The sequence below is a fragment of the Nasonia vitripennis genome, chromosome 4, assembly GCF_009193385.2.
Source record: "Nasonia vitripennis strain AsymCx chromosome 4, Nvit_psr_1.1, whole genome shotgun sequence".
Classification (NCBI taxonomy): Eukaryota; Metazoa; Arthropoda; class Insecta; order Hymenoptera; family Pteromalidae; genus Nasonia; species Nasonia vitripennis.
In genome coordinates this window covers 43,543-60,097 of record NC_045760.1, presented here as the reverse complement: position 1 = coordinate 60,097, position 16,555 = coordinate 43,543, and the positions used below count along the sequence as shown (strand labels likewise).

General features: G+C 48.5%; 2 protein-coding genes across 9 annotated transcripts; one reads left to right on the top strand and one right to left on the bottom strand.

Annotated features, from left to right (window-relative positions):
* Nucleotides 1-141: 141 nt before the first annotated feature.
* Nucleotides 142-3,988, bottom strand: LOC100123600 (delta(14)-sterol reductase TM7SF2). 2 transcript variants are annotated; one of them, XM_031928546.1, is made up of 9 exons: nt 3,837-3,988; nt 2,934-3,089; nt 2,658-2,847; nt 2,316-2,584; nt 1,873-2,233; nt 1,501-1,799; nt 1,169-1,422; nt 958-1,085; nt 142-875 (listed from the first exon to the last, which is right to left on the bottom strand). In XM_031928546.1, the coding sequence occupies exons 2-9, from the start codon at nt 3,081-3,083 to the stop codon at nt 592-594; spliced, it is 1,935 nt and encodes a 644-aa protein (XP_031784406.1). In that variant the 5' UTR covers nt 3,084-3,089; nt 3,837-3,988; the 3' UTR covers nt 142-591. The 2 variants fall into 2 exon arrangements, with proteins under 2 accessions (XP_031784406.1, XP_031784407.1); XM_031928547.2 differs by lacking the exon at nt 3,837-3,988 and adding an exon at nt 3,436-3,586.
* Nucleotides 3,989-5,831: 1,843 nt separating this feature from the next.
* On the top strand, nt 5,832-16,372 carry LOC100123605 (monocarboxylate transporter 12-B). Of its 7 annotated transcripts, none has more exons than XM_031928542.2 (10): nt 5,832-6,257; nt 10,101-10,545; nt 10,638-10,843; nt 10,927-11,155; nt 11,358-11,842; nt 11,938-12,175; nt 12,248-12,423; nt 12,501-12,723; nt 12,814-13,061; nt 13,145-16,372. In XM_031928542.2, exons 1-10 carry the CDS (start codon nt 6,156-6,158, stop codon nt 13,289-13,291), a joined length of 2,499 nt encoding a protein of 832 aa, XP_031784402.1. In that variant the 5' UTR covers nt 5,832-6,155; the 3' UTR covers nt 13,292-16,372. The 7 variants fall into 7 exon arrangements, with proteins under 7 accessions (XP_031784402.1, XP_031784403.1, XP_032455754.1 ...); XM_031928543.2 differs by having other exon boundaries at nt 5,911-6,257; nt 11,376-11,842; XM_032599863.1 differs by lacking the exon at nt 5,832-6,257 and adding an exon at nt 6,557-6,811 and having other exon boundaries at nt 11,376-11,842.
* The last annotated feature ends 183 nt before the right edge of the window (nt 16,373-16,555 follow it).

Genomic DNA, 16,555 nt, shown 5'->3' with positions numbered 1-16,555 from the left:
TATATATATATATATATATATATATATATATATATATATATATATATATATATATATATATATATATATATATATATATATATATATATATATATATATACATATATATAAATATAAAGGTATAAAACTTCTTTTCGCTTATTTATAATTAAAATGTCATGCACAAATACTTTGCTTAAAAATCTACACATTTTTAAAAAGAAACATCCTTAACTTTTAGCTTCAGGTATTTATAAACATTTCGTGACGAGATCCGATATGCGAACAAGCTCATTCTTCTACTATTTCAAGTCGAAAGTCTCGTCCGTCTTCGCACAGTCAATTCGACCCGTCAAAAAGTTCATCATTCACTAAGGCCGCTGAAGGTCTCACTTGAGCGTCAGACACTTTGAATTGCGTTTATTCGATAATACTTTTAATATACATATATAATATCTTTCATTAAAAAGAAAACTCTTGTGCAAGTTTTCATTATTTTTGACGCTCAAGTTTGGTCAAGCATCCTGTCAATTTCCAAAAATATTCATAATTTATAAATGCATTTCAAAGTATGCATCGACGTTCACTTTGTATAAATTTCTGTAAAATTATTTAAAATACCCGATTAAGAATCATGTATTTAACGCGCGAGCAATATTGTTCCCAAGCGTATCCATAACGCTTTTTACAGCGGGCATTGTCCCTCAATGCTCGATAAATGAGTAGCAGTGTAACTTGAAGAGCGAGAACGTAAGGCAAAATGTCCGTGGCGAAGCTCAAGCAAGCCATTGAACAGTGCATCAGGATATCCCCAAGATAGTTCGGATGCCTTACGTGTCCCCAAAGTCCTGATACAATTAATCGCTTGCCTCGTTTCGTTGGTATCGTCTCCAAATCTAAACGATAAACAATTTCGGTAACTTTAAGGTAAAAAATGCAATTATCTAAATTTCAAGCTGTTACAGTTTCATGACTTACGTGATAGAGAAGGTGAAAACGGATTTTTTCTAAACTGATCTTTTTGAGAATTGCTCGCCCTGTAGATTACATATCCAACAAAGAAGCTAACGACGAACAAACTCAATAGATATACAGATTGGTGAACTCTGCAAACACATAGAATAATTCAGTAATAAGTCATAGAAAAAAATATTATATTGAAAACTGTAGAGTAAGGAACGAAACTTACTTATGAATTAGTAAATATCTCGTTGTAATGGTCGCCAAATACGGATATATCAAGTATTCAACTGTCAACATGTATCCCGTCCCTTCGTACATTATTTCAAAAGTCGTGACAAACGTAGACTCAAAAATGAGGCTGTCTAATAAGTAGACAATTTGCAAAGATGCCACTATCAGAGCAGCAAGATTGAGATTACTTAATTCCAAAAATTCGGCTTCTTTGACAATTTTCACTATAGCTGCCAAATTGATTATTGTCTGAAAGAAATTCATAGCATTTATAGAAATACGTTAGACTAGATGTAGTCCATGCGTTTGAAAGTAATGTATTATTACCGCTCCTATCAAACCGGTGCGAAAGAGCAACAGTTTGATATCTAAAGGTCCTACACGTGGATTCACTTCTCTGCCTTGCCAAAAGTCGTAGATGATATTGTGGGTAGAGCCAAACATGTTGAGATTAGCTACAGGTGCTCTACCACCCTTGGCATACAGAATTACAGCCAACAGAGCTCCATAACCCAATCCCACTACAGACATGGGAAGAGATTTTTTCAGCAAAAAGTCACCAATGTCATAGCCTTGATGTATGCATCCTCCGAATGCAGCTATGGATAGGATCAAAGCCCATATTCCTAGAAATTTTCAAACAGAAGAATTAAATCAAGTAGAAAAAACGCACTGCGATCCAATCCAAACGAAAGTTACCATTTATTCTGTACTGCAGTCTTCCAGTTTTAGTTTGCTGGCCATCGACTAGCCTACCAATGGGTAGTACAGAGATGATGGCTATGAAAAACACAAATCCAGTGTACAGTAAAAATGCATCAAGATCCAAAAAGAGTTTCCATTCTTTGTATCTTGGAATGCGAATAGTCTTGGTACTGCAATGATCATTCGAACAAGCTAATTGCAGTAAAAGAGTACCAGCAGTTAAGAGCACTAGGAGAAACAGTGCTCCAATCCAACCGCCCCACTCTTGTGGTTTGCTTAGAAAATCAATGTCTTTATTCTTAGCATCAGATCCTGCATCTGTATCCTCTACGTAGTCGTTTGATTTTAACAGGTCCTGATAGAGTAAAGTGATTATTTAGAAAAAGGTTTGATAAAAAGAGCTGCACAATGAAATTTGCGATGGAAGATTGACTTGCCTCATCTCTTTGAACAGAGAATCCTCGCTCTTTGCCTTCGAGCGCAGAAGTAGATTTTCTTTCTACCGGAAGGGATACTGCTCGGTCAGGGCTTCTGTTCAGCATTAACAATTTCTGTTCGTGTTCTGCTTTAGAGGTGCTCGACATGATGCGAATGGAGCGTCGAGTAATGGGTCCAAGCTCTCTTAATCTAGACTGAACAGGTTGTTCGTTAAAGTCATCCGCCACACTTTCCGATCCCTCAGTTCTATCCGTATCGCTAGAGTTATCTGAAAATGTAGAAATTTGTAAATTGCAGGACGCGCATAATCCTTGGAGGGGGCGAATGATTGAAGCGCTTACCTTTTGGCATGTCTAATCTGGCAATGGATATTTTGGCTTGCCTGGCACTGCGCACGGGCAATTTTCTCACTAGTGTGGGCGATCTTGCAGGGGACTTGCGTGCAGGAGATCTCCTGCCTGGAGATTTTCTGGAGGGACTTTTTCCCCCGCGTGCCCTGGTCCTGGTCTGGCTTCTGGAGGTCCTTGCAGCCTATACGTCATAGTCAAGACAAAGAGATTAGCAAGTGCCGCGCGCTTTATTAATACGAGTTGAGATCAGTCGAAAATCTGTCTGACCTTGACGTCGGCCTGGCCGAGGGTGTGCTCCTCTCCTCGCTTGAACAAAACTTTGTACTTGCTGCCCCTGACATTGATGATCTTGGCCTTCTCGTAGTCGTCGCTGCTCGGCAACTTGGCGAGGACCTGGTCGCCCTCCGAGAACTTCATCTTTCTCTACAACAAGACGAACAACAACAGTGAACAACAACCGCAACACGAGCGATAAGTTGAAGAAGTTGAAACGCAGGCGCAGAAGCTTTCGGTGTGCCGAATTATACATAAACAATATGGTAGCGGCGGCAGCGGCCGGCGGGGGGCGACGGCGGTTGCAGCAGCGATAAAGAAAAAGAGCAGCAAAACTGAAAAAGGCATGCAGCAGCTGAAGGATTCCTACGTGGCTGGGATTGCGCAGGAAGAAGACGCTATTTATAGTCGAAAAAGCCGGAGCGTTTATGCAACTGACTGTAGCGTCGGGGGGCATCGGGGCCGAGGCGCAGGTTCCCTTGCATTATATACTTACAAATCTCGCGGGCAACTTTGAGCGACTTTTTGACGAAGTTTCCGCGTTTGTTTACGCAGGCAGCGCGTGCAGCGCGGCCCCTTGCAGCACAGAGCCCGATGCTACGTATACACGTAGGTACGTAGGCAGCCGCATATACGAGAGAGAGAGAGAGAGAGTATAGTATGCGGATAAATGTACACACGCGCGGCGGCGCTTATATTCGGGCGGGAGAATGCGGGCTCGAAAATTGTGGCGCGCGCGTACCTATCTAAGTAAGTATAGGTACAGACTACACACGAGTGCGGCTATCTGCTAGAAGCTGCGGTTTCAGACTGCGCTCTCAAGTCTCCTCGGCTCTCATCTCTCACCGAACCGTGTAGATATGCACTCAACTACACAGCTTTATCGGCTGCACTTACCGTGATTTATGCTCTTGATACGGGAGTTTTTTCCGTTTTTTCAGAGACGCATGCAGCAGGAGATATGCACTCACACGAGGTTATACACTATAATTAACACGACTGACTCGTCCGCGCGGCTACTATAAACTATAGTTCAGCAGCAGCAGGCCAAAGGACGCCGACAGGAAAGCGCGTTCCTAAAGCCAATCGAGAGGAACCACGCGAGGGAGCCGTGCGCGTATAGTATAGTATATAAGTATAGTCATAGGTCATAAGAGTACTTGATAGTGGGGTGCGAACTGCGAGGTAGCTGCGAGTGCCGAGTAGAATATGCGAATATAGGAAATAGGAAATAGGAAATAGGAATAGGGCGGTGCTGTAGCAGTTTGCGCCAACGCCGCAGGACGAGCTGACGCCTGACGCTCTAGATTCACTGCAGTTCCGTGCTCGTCGTCGTGATCGCGCATTCGTATAATATGCGCTTTTTCGAGCGGACCGTGCATTCGTATTACTCCGCTCCGCCGTTCGAATACGCTTAAATACGCACTCTTCCAGGCAGGCCGCATAGAGGCGCGATAAATAGTAGGCAGCTAATCTAATCGTTAAATATTTGCGATGCGCTATCTCTGCACAGTCAGTACATACGGTGTGCGCTTGTTGGCTTTAAGCTTCAGTTTGATGTTTAAGGGCAAACAACGAGAGACACAGCCGCCCGAAGGAAGCTCTGCCTTACTTTGTAATTTGTATTTGACAGATATTAGCGTACAGAGGTTGAATTGTAACGCGAGAAGAAAAAAAAATGACGGGGGACGCCGCCACGCGCGCGCCCGCCTAAGCGTTCCGAAAGCTGATGCACTCGAGCCTCTTGCGCGCGAGTCGTATTTTGTAACGTAACCGCCGAGTGCCGACACGAGCTGATGGTCGCTTCGTCGTGGCCAGCGGCATATGCTTGTTTGCCTTCTCGGGCGCTGATGGTATACAGGATATTTATAGCCACTCCCTGCATTACCATGCATTGGCATTCTGTGCGATGCTGTTCATGGATGTATTTGTAATAATTTCACTCCATCAGCAGAACAGGATGATTATAATTTCCACGCGGACGGATTATATTGACAGTATATGATGATATCATACAGGGGGTCGTTTCGTTTCACGAGTGTGAACACTGCACTGTAGAAGCTTTACGAGAGCCCGCACTTCTCGAGCGATCGCTCGACGAAGCGCAGTTAATTGCGATCAATCCGTGGTTCAGGGCTGCGTAAACAGATCGAGGCACACGCGTCGTGTAGGGTGAATACGTGAATATACATAGCGGCGACGTGCGCGCATTCTCGCGTTTTATTTATAGCCGTTAAGTTGAGAAAGGCCTTAATGAGCTGCGCGCGCCGCGCACGGGGAATTAATTTCCGAATGAAAAATGATCTATGGCGCGCGGAGCGAGAGCGAAGAGGGAGCTGAGTCGAAGAGAAGCGCCTCTGCAAAAAGAAGTAACCCAATTCTCGGCTGACTCGTCAGGTTTATCGCTGCTGCACTAAGCTGCCTTCTTTGTCTCGGCGTATACGCGTGCGTTTTTAAGATGCTGAGCGCTGGCGTTCTCGCACTGCCGATTTCCTCTAGCTTGCTCCGATTGGGCACGCACAATTGCAGGGAGGTCATTATTCATTATTCCGCGCGAAGCCCTATTGTGCCCCGCGTGCGGTGAAAATCTTCCATCGCAGCAGCTGCGCGCGCGGCAGGATCACGAGCGGCGGTATTGATCGATTCATTTGAATGAAATCGCTCCGCGTATTTCACCGAGTACTTATGTGTGTCGGAGCGTCGCGTTCGCATAGCATATCGAGTTGAACAACAGCGAGCGCAAGGTCGGCGATGAGCAAATGGTGCGCGCGCAATGAATGAAGCTCCAGCTTACAGCTAGCTTGTACGCTGGTACGCGTCCCGGCGTCGTGCGTGCGCATCAGGGCAGGGGGTGGCGGCGGCGGCGGCGGCGGCGGCGGCGGCGGCGGCGGCAGACGCGATCGATCGTCCGCGCGGGGCCGCGCCTGCTCCGTGCGCGGCTCGCGTCGTAGGGCTCGCCGATCAGCCAGTCCCGCCGCTGCAGTCCGCCTGGCCTCGCAGTTCCGCGCGCGGAGAGAGAGAGAGAGAGAGAGAGAGAGAGAGAGAGAGAGAGGAGACGAGGAGTCGCCGAGCGAGAGAGCGAGAGACTCGGCTGCGCGCGCGCGCGCGTGTGCGTGTGCGGGTGCGGGTGCGGGGACGCAGCGTCGTGCTCGTCGCGGCCAGCTGGGGCCGTAAGATGCTGCTGCAAGAGCGACGACGAGAGCGAACAGGCTGAGAATGGGCCCCGCCAGCAGCCGCGACAGCCAGTACGACGAGCAGGTCCAGGACGACGACGGCCTACACATCCACCCTCGCGGCAGCAGCGGCCAGCACAATGCCGTGAGTTGCCAGCTCAATTCGCCTAGCGCTAACGATTTTCCCCATTCCGCGCGCGAGCTATAGGGAGACTGCGCAGTCTCCTGATAATGCACTGCGGCGGAATCGGCCGAGCTTTTAAGCGCCGCCCGTGACGCAGGTAGCGGCGCAACTTTTGAATCGGCCATCGGCCCGCAATGGCTGATGCTGCGTAGAGAGCCGTGATCCTGTACGCGTTCTGGCGACGAGTCGACGACGATACGCGCGACCCCGGTAGTGGGGAACGGAATCGGACGCCGACGCCACTGATAAAGTCCGTCGGCGCCCGCTATGCACTCGGCGCGTTTCAATCGCTAGCCTCAGCTGTGGCCAGTAGTAGTAGCAGCAGCAGCAGCCGAACGCTCCGCAGTCCGTTTTCCGAGGGAGAACTAGCTGTTACTTAGCCGTTATACCGACTCGCGCCGAGAGCACGTCGCGAGTCGTTTGTGCAGCGCGAAGGAGGCCGCGACGCGAGGTTCCCCCGGAGATTCCTCGGGAAGGCGCAGAAGCTTGGAGAGAGGATGCCGCCGAAAAACAAGGTACAGTACGCTCACAAGTGGCGCCGGGATCGTTGGCTCAATTTTCTTTTCCCCCGATCGAACGCGTGCAGCGAGTCACGAGACGCTCTCTCGCACCGCGCTCAGATAATCGCGATAAGTGTCGTATCAATCAGCCGCTCTCGAAACGGGCAGGCCGAGGCGTTGGCTTTTCATTTCCCGAGGAATGCGCGATTCATCCTAGAGCTGCTGCCGCTGCGGCGCAGAGTTTCATTTCGACAAATTGCATAAATAAAGTCTCCTTCGAACGAGCAGCAGCGACATCGATTAAATCGACCGAAGATTCGCAGCATAGCAGCTTGCGGCGCAGGATGCGTGCAATAAAACAGTGAAAGTGGTTTGACTGCAGCCGCCGCCACCGTCGCACGCATTGATAATTCGGCTCGCGCGCTTCGTATGCTGCGCTGCCAGCTCCGCCAGTTTTTTATTATATTAGCCGAGATTTGGCTGATCTGGCTGAAAGACGCGCTATCAGGCACGTTATCAGCTCGCGGAGCCTGTCTTTCGCTTATCTCACGTAGCCGCCCGCACCGCGTATGATCGCGCGCTGACGAGCTGTCGCGACTCCGAAAACATCGAGTAATAAGGAAGATTGTGTCTGAGTCTGTGCGATTTCCCATAGATAAGCCCTCTTCTCCTGTATTCTCGCGTATTGTACGCGATTGCCTATTCTTCGGCGAGCATTCCACAGAGCATTATCGCGATAAGCTCGCTCGTAATTGATTTAGCTCGCTCGTTTCTAGCTTTATCTCGCGCGGCGCTAAAACTGTTCGAGCCCGCTCTCGCGCACATACAAAGGATCGAGCTTGACTCATTTGTTTGTGACTTTGAGTCACGCACATAAATGGTTGCTGCTGCAGATGCTGTATGTGTAATTGTCGCGCGCGCGGACTCGTTATATCTAATTAATCTACGAGCCGTGTCACATGGCTCGATTCTCCCGCCGCACGTCGCGTCGTCGCATGCTGCGGGCAGCGCGGACACTACGCGAGCGGCGAGGTGTACGGTTAACGATAGCAGCAATAGAAAATCGCGTTGATCAGTGGGTATCGGCGCTGCTGCAGCCGATCAACTGATGATCGCTGAGATACGTCCTTTTGCGGTGCAGCTACTGCCTGCCTAATGTAACGCCGCACAGCTGACCTACATACGCGTACACTGTTTTTTTATCATCGCGCTCGATTCGTAACTGCCCGCGATTCGCAGCGAGGCTCCGAAACGCGCAGCTCATATTATAGTCCAGTACCTTGCGTACGGCGTGCGAGCCACGAGAGTTTGTCTCTCTCTGTGTGTGTGTGTGTGTGTGTGTGTGTGTGTGTGTGTGTGAGAGAGAGAGAGAGAGAGAGGAGCGAAGCGAGGCGGCGGCATCGGGCCAGAGTGCGTTCAAAGCGAGCTCGGAAAAAGTGGGGATCGAGTGTAGCAGCAGCAGCAGCAGCAGGCGCGCCGCCAGCAGTGCCACGGCGTCGAGCGCGTGCATGTTATATACTTGCACACATTTCGTGGGACACTCAGTCTCAGCCTGAGCCCTGTCCAGTGCCGCGATCATATAGGTTATAACGCACTCGATCGATCGTTCGAGTCGCCGCGTACATCCTCGCAGCTGATCGGCGCGACGAGCAGATCTAATACGGAGATTACAATAATGCAGAGAGGCGTGATCAGCGGGGATTACTACGGGCTACGCACACGCCGCGCTCGGTATTAATAGAACGCGCGCGCGAGTGTCGTCTCTCTCTCTCTCACACGCATACACACATACACGCGCGCGCGCGCGCGGGTAGTGCGCGGAAAAAAGTCGGAGAGAGAGAGAGAGAGAGAGAGAGAGAGAGAAGAAAGGAGAGCCTGGAGTGCAGCGCAGTCATGACAGTTATCGTCGCTGCTGAGCAGCCCGCCGGTGGCAGTAGTGCACCGAACGCGCTGTCCACCCAGTTATACCGTCTACTGCTGCAGCTGCCGAGAGGAAAAACTTGGTTGTAGAGCAAAGTGCCTCGTCGAGAGGATTCACGTGCGAGAGAAAAGACAGAGACTCGCGCAAGGTATATACGGCGCGCGCGATCGCGCCCGCCGTCATATTAATAGATCATCCGAGAGGGAGTAAGACATCCGACTTCTTCCGCTGCTGCTGCTGCTGCAGAAAGCAAACGTTTGGAATCGACGTTCGGAGGAGAGGAGAGAAAAATGTCGCGGGTCTCGCTTAACAAGTCGCAGTACAACAACAGTCAGTACGGCTCGCGTCGTGTCAGAAAGATCAGCACGGTGGGTGAGAGACGTCTCTCTGCAGAGCCTGTAACAGCTTTTTCTTCTATTCCTTCTCTTCCTTTACTCGCTCTATTTTATTATATCGTATCCTGCCATACTCGATTTGTTGACGCGACTGCTGCGCTGCTGCCGCGCTGCATACTTTATAGGTACCTACGCGCTGCGCAGCGCTCTTTGTTCGCTGCTGCGCGAGCTGCGAGCGTTCGACGCACGACGTGCGAGCGCGGCGAGGGCCCCCCGTCATTTTCCCGCGACGTCGTCGTCTCTACCTACCTCTATCCGCCGTAAGCCTACACTCGCATCTGCAGTGCGGTCTAAGTCTACTGCGAGGCACTCTTATACGCGCCACCAATGTGTGTATACACGAAAGAGAGGGAGAGACAGCGAGCGAGAGAGAGAGAGAGAGAGAGAGAGAGAGAGAGCGGCCAAGGCCGAAGCGCGCGCGCGAGAGAGAGAGAGAGAGAGAGAGAGAGAAAAGCTGTGCTTCCTGCGGCGCCTTGACTTCCATTCGGCACCTCCCAATATGCAGCAGAACAGCAGCACGTGATCAGCTGCCTCGCGTTCACTGTTGAACGCGCACCTACCAGTAGGCGTAATCTCATTGTTTCCAGAGAGAGAGAGAGAGAGAGAGAGAGAGAGAGCTTTGACCTCCGGTTCATTTATTCGGAGTGGCCGAATCATAATAGCTTGGCACTCGGCTCGCGCGAGCTATTTTTTCGCGGCGAGTCAACACAACGACGAGCGGGACAAAGAGCCAGCGCGCTTAGCGCTTACATAAAGAAATTAAAAAGTCCAAGCGCGGGCGGCGTGTTTATAAAGGTGCTACAGCGCGCAGCGCAGCGGCTCGGAATCAGCTGACGCGGCGCGGCTCCGCTCTCTCTCTCTCTCGCAACTGTTGTATATTCTACTCGCGCTTGCAGCAGTACTTGCGGCACGTGATCTCGCAGCATGATTTTGTGATGATGATGATGATGATGGTGATAATGATGATTTTTCCTCTCTTCCTGCGCAGACGGAGAGCGAGTACTCGGTGGAGGAGCAAACCCGGCTGACGGGCGGCGAGGGCGGCGGCGCCGAGGGCTCGCCCGAGGAGGAAGCCGGCTCGCTATGCGAGTACCACGACATCCCGCCGCCACCGGATGGCGGCTACGGCTGGGTCATCGTCATCGCCTCCTTCATGTGCAACATGATCGTAGACGGGATAGCCTACACCTTCGGCATCTTCCTCGGCGAGTTCGTCAAGTACTTCGGGGAGAGCCGCAGCAAGGTCGCCTGGACCGGTTCTCTGCTCTCGGGGGTTTACCTGATGGCCGGGCCCGTCGTCAGCGCCCTCACCAATAAGTACGGCTGCAGAGTCGTCTGCATCGTAGGCAGCGTCATCGGCGCGTTCGCTTTCGTCCTCTCGACCTTCTCCAGCTCTGTCACCATGCTCATGATCACCTACGGCGTCCTGGGCGGTAAGTACATTATTGCGTATGATACGTTTTACCGATTCGATTGAGTATACTGCACTCGGCTACACCTGCTCCTCTCTACCCCCCGCGAACAGGCATCGGATTCGGACTGATCTACCTGCCGGCCGTCGTCTGCGTGGGCTACTACTTCGAGACGAAGAGGTCCCTCGCCACGGGTATCGCCGTCTGCGGCTCCGGCTTCGGTACCTTCATCTTCGCCCCCCTGGCCGGCATACTCCTCGATAACTACGCGTGGAAGGGGGCCATCCTCATCCTGGCTGGACTCATCTTCAACTGCGCGGTAAGTTCGCCATATAACGCGCGCGTTTATTTGACGCAGCCAAACAATCAGTCTTACGGGGCGGATCTATTGCGCGATTTCAGATCTTTGGAGCATTGATGAGACCGCTCGAGTACCCGAAGGCCTCCTCGGTGAAGCCGCTGCTCCAGCGCATGGCCGAGGAGAAGCGCTTCCAGATGGAACGCGGCAGCATTGGCGGCTCGTTCTTCATGGTCCAGCTGCCGGACGGATCGATGGAGAAGAGGATGAAAATGCCGATCAACATCGACCCGGGCGTTCACTCTAGCTTCAATTTAGACCAATTAGTGCCTGGTAAGCGGCTCGCTACTGCTTCCTATCCACTCCCCTAACGACATTGCATGCGGCTATGGACTGCATACCGTCTATCCTCGATCTCTACGCGAACTCAGAGCAGCGCATTTAAGCATTTTTTTGCCCTATGTCGCGTACCGCTGCTCCTCGCGTACGAGGGGCGCAGCGTCGATTTTATTAATTGATACTAATATTATGAAAGGAACGCCTCTGACACCAGTACCGACCGTGCCGACCCTGCCGACGATATCCGAGGTCAAAGTCCAGGAGCACTCGTCGAGCGGCGCGACGAGCAAGAGCGGCAGCATGGAGCACCTCAAGAGCTCGTCCGTCAAGTCGCGTAGCAAGAAGGCCGTCGACGAGACTCGTGACAGCAAGGAGAGCGGCGTCAACAAGGACAGCCTCGACAAGCCCGAGAGCGAGTTCGGACCCAAGCCGGTCATACCGCGCAACGCCTCGCAGCCGGCCTTCACCACCCATGTACAGGGTCTGCCCAAGAACGGCTCGGTCCCCTTCTTCGATCGCATCCGCAAGACGAGCACCGGCGAGAGGTACAAGCCCAGCCTCAGCGCCATCAAGAACTCCCGGACTACCCTCAACTCCAACGGCGACATCCGCAAGAGCCTACACCTCAGGCTCTCCAACAGCAGCATGCTCGGCTCGCGCAACAACAACACCGAGCTCGACGTGAGTTGAGCGTTTTTTTCTCTACATCCTTATTTTCTACCTTCTTCATTTTCAAGCTTCAACGACAAGATTTCTTCGCTTCCTTTTTCCTGCAGGACGACCAGAGCATCACCTTCACCACAAGCAACACGCGCATCAGCGTCCCCAAGGAAAAGCCCATGATGGTCCGACCCCTGTCGCGGAAGGACATTTTCTACAGCGGCAGTGTGCTCAATCTGCCCGAGTTCCAGAGCCAAAAGTCTCTTGCCAATTACCGCCAGAGCGTCATCTCCTTGCCCAAGTCCGTGCGAGGAATCGACGCCAAGGATGGCGACATCGAGAAAGCCCCACAACGTTAGTACTGCTTTACCTTCATTCTCATATCTGAGACATGTTTTATAATTACCCAAGCTTTTCTTCATCCAGAATCCCTATGCCCGTGCCTCGAGCTGCCAGAGTCTTTCAAGGAGGCCCTGGGAACGATGATGGATATGTCCCTGCTGAAGAACCCAGTTTTCCTGCTGATCTGCATCAGCAACGTCTTTGGCATGGCCGGACTCTACATACCATTCTTCTACTTGGTCGACGCGGCTACGGTTAAAGTGAGTATATTTTCTTCTGCTCTTCGATGATCCCCGATCACGCGTTATATCTGCTTTCGCTGCTTTCTACCCTGAAGGAAATCGATAAAGCGGACGCCTCGTGGCTGCTGTCCGTAATTGGAATCACCAATACCGTGGGACGTGTCGCATGTGGATATGTAGCTGACTTTCCGCAAGTTGACTCGCTGCTGCTGAACAACATCTGCCTGATCATCGCTACGCTGGCGGTTACCGTCACACCGTTCTGCTCCACTATGCTCCACTACGTGATTATGAGCACCTTCTTCGGCGTTGCTATTTGTGAGTGGGAAAAAAAAAAAAAATTATACCTATATTCTCGTTGCTACCTTGTGAATCTACAAAAACATCTTACTTATGGCTTTCTTTCAGCTGGCTATATTTCGCTGACGTCGATAATACTGGTGGATCTTCTGGGCCTCGATAAGCTGACTAATGCTTTCGGACTGCTCATCTTGTTTAGAGGCATTGCCGCAATCGGAGGTCCGCCCATCGCCGGAAATCTCTACGATCTTACCTTGAATTACGATATCACGTTTTACATGGCAGGATTTTGCTTTTTAATTAGCACCATTACGAGCTTCGTGGCTCCTACATTGAAGCGCTGCACTACTCCGCAGGTAAACAGATATTAAATTTACCATGTGAGCGAATGCCCAGCACGCTTCGTACTGGCTAATATTTATTTTACATTTGCTTACAGACTCAGCCTGTGATATTAGATACATTGACGCCGATCGACGAAGACATCGAGGAAGAGAACGAAGATGATATTCCTGAAATTGTAGAAACCGCACCATCTCCTCAAGAGCCCGAAAAGGAGATCAAACAGATAGAGTCTGTGCTTTAAGAGAAAAAAGCCGGGGAAAATGACGAGTCAGCCTCTCCTTCTGCTACGTTTTGCGACAAAATAATAATATAAAGGAAAACAAAAAAAAAAAAAAGAAAAAAGATAAACAACTCACCGTCACTCCGAGCCACGCTGTGATACGGCTACACATTTTCTCAACAAGTTTACGTGAGGTATTTTTGCTGTTTTTACGAATACCTCTTGATTAACGTGCACAAAGAAAAAACAAAATAAAATAACTGATGATAAAGCTTGATGGAATTTTTATACGAACGGTTCGTATGGCTTAATTAAATTTTCTTTTATAATCGTATCTATTATAAGTATATTAAGACAGTGCGTATGTAACAGTTAAATAAAAAAAATTCCATCGGGCGAATAAACTGTTTTTTTCTCGTCTGTATTAAATATCCATTGAACGAGATGGAAGCGTTTAATTAACTTAATCAGTATCGATTGTCAGTATGTTTAGGGAAAACTTGCAAACATAAAGAAAAAAAAAGAAAACTAATAGAAATTATGCTTTTTTCGTGCGTATACACAGAGATGTTTTTATTTGAAGTAGATAACAGTAACAATAATAATGATAATGAAGAGAAACAAAAGTTTTAAGAGTACGCGTGAAAGATACAAAGGTTGCATTTTACAACTCAAGGCTCTCGATATTGAAAACTATTTTTGGGGAATAATCTGTGACAAGAGACTTATTCAAGGTCAAACGAAAAATGCAAACATATATATTTCTCACGTATGCATGGCACGTGTACATAATGCCGACGCACGATACACTTTGATGAATCAATTATGTGGAATGAGTCGAAGACGTATAACGAAATGTTAAACGTGACATTTTAGAGAAGGTGGCTTTGTCATTTATACAAAAGCATGAGTTGGACGAACCGCCGGGAATAATGCATTTCGCATGGATAGAAATGCAACAATTGAAACCGAATTTGTATTCAGTATCCAAATTCTACACACACACACACACACACACACACATGCGCGCGCACACACACACATCTTATCACTGAAAAAAAGTAATATATTGATGAAATCAAGATAACGAGTTTATAATTATAGTAATAATTTCTTTGTTTTTAGAGATCTCTTACGTTTTGTTTTTTCAGCATGTATGTACAATAATTAAGTAAGAGAAAGATAGACATGCGTTTTTAAATCTGCTGGACTGAGTTTGTGTTGATTGACGTATTGTAATTTTTTAGAGAGAGAGGGAGGGGGCGATGATAGTTGACACAAACGTCAGAGCTATTGACTAATATTATATGACTTAAGTTAAATGATACGCTAAGCAGGAAGGCACACGGCGAGCACAAGATACCGCTTGTGTCACTTAATTTTTTCGCGGTGATTGCTATTCAACTGATTCAAATGACTTAACTGAAACAATAGGGAAATATAATTACAATTATAACTTATTTTATAAATATATATATAAAGATAATAAAAAAGAGATTGTATATACGCTTACGTACATCGGTGAAAAGAGAATCATCGTGTTAATCATTTGTTAAACGCCAAATGTTACAACGCATGCGTCTGCGTACACGTAAAGCATGTTTGCAGTTCGGCGTAGGGAGAAGGAGTGAAAAATGAAGCAAAACTCTTGTATCAATTAACGCGTCATGCGTCCTTGCGGGACGGGCTATGTTAAGCTCCAATATTCGTGTTTTCGCTCGGTTTAATCACTACACACACACACACACACACACACCAGGAGAGAAGGAGCGAAAAAGCGGCGCAAGGCGTAATAGAAAGCGAAGTAAGGAATGTGAACGACGAGTTGAACTACGATTTTAATGCGGAGAGACTCTTGTGCAAGGACCCGGATGATAATTGTTTGTCGCACTGTATGCTATAGCGATATATGAGCGTTTAAGCAAACAAAAATCGACTGGGAAACATATAGAAACATTTCCAAGATAATCCGACAGATGATGAACAAATCACGATATTTCTACGAATCCCCCCCCCCCAAACGTTTCTATATGTTTCCTCGAGACTTTCCATGTTAGCGGGTGATCCCTTCCACCGCCACCATTTATTATACAACCATTATTATTAACTATTATATACTTATTAAAGATTATTGCGATACTATGAAATTGATGCGTATATACTTTATCTAATAATTTTAATTATACACACACACACATATATATATATATATATATATACTTGTAATATTTGTATGACTATATACAAGGTAATTTTGTTATGTCGTTGTTGTGCTGGAGATACTGTGTATTGTGATGATTTTTTGTCTGCAAATCGAGAGTGATAGAAAGGAGGGGGAGGGGGGGGGGAGTCAATGTTGAATTATACCCGACTCTTCTCGACACGCGCGCTTACGCAACACAAACGATTTTCGTTGTCTCGTTCTCGGTCATTGTTTTTATTTTTTCTCTTTCCTCGCTTGCAGCGCCGTGCTCTACATGTAAGGCGGCGGTGCGCGTGAAAAAAGAAGAGAATACGAGAAAGAGAGATCGGGATGGCCGCGTGATTTCGCAACGCGTCCCCGCGAAGTCGCGCGATCTAAGAATACACATGATCTATATATATATATATATATATATATATATATATATATATATATAGTGAATGATTACATATACTTGCGAATCGAAAAGCGCGCGTACAAGTGTGAAAGTATATATACATAAGCAGTGTGTATATATAATAGCGCGTGATGTCCGATGTGTGCGCGAGGGTGCAGAAGTGTACATACATAAAGGGGAGAGTGTTGAATGGGAGAACGCGCGCAAAGCGAGTATACTATATATGTAGATGCATTAGCGGAAAAAAGAGAATACTATATAGAAACGCGCGCTGCGCATCCACAGCTGACATGTTATTGTAAAATGTATAATGTATATGTACACAGGACGGGTGAGGTCCGGCGTCCGGCAGCAGCGAGCGAGCGCGCGCACAGCTTCCGCGTGCGCGAGCCGGCAGCCAATATGTTAATACATGCGATATGGTACAAAGAAGAACAAATGTATTAGGTAACGTTTATCGAAATTGATGAGAAAATTATGAATTTTTATTATTGAAAACGAAGCAGTCAGTCTTGTTTTTTGCTCGCCCGCATGCATAATATCCTTCTTATAATTCTCATTTCTCGGCGTACGCGCGCAGTGAAAGGACGGAATCGGCGGGAATAACCGGCCGCGCGCGCGCGCGCGCGCGGAGTCGGAAAGGTCAGGCTTCCGGAGAGGCCGCGAGCAGCCGAAAAGGCTGCCG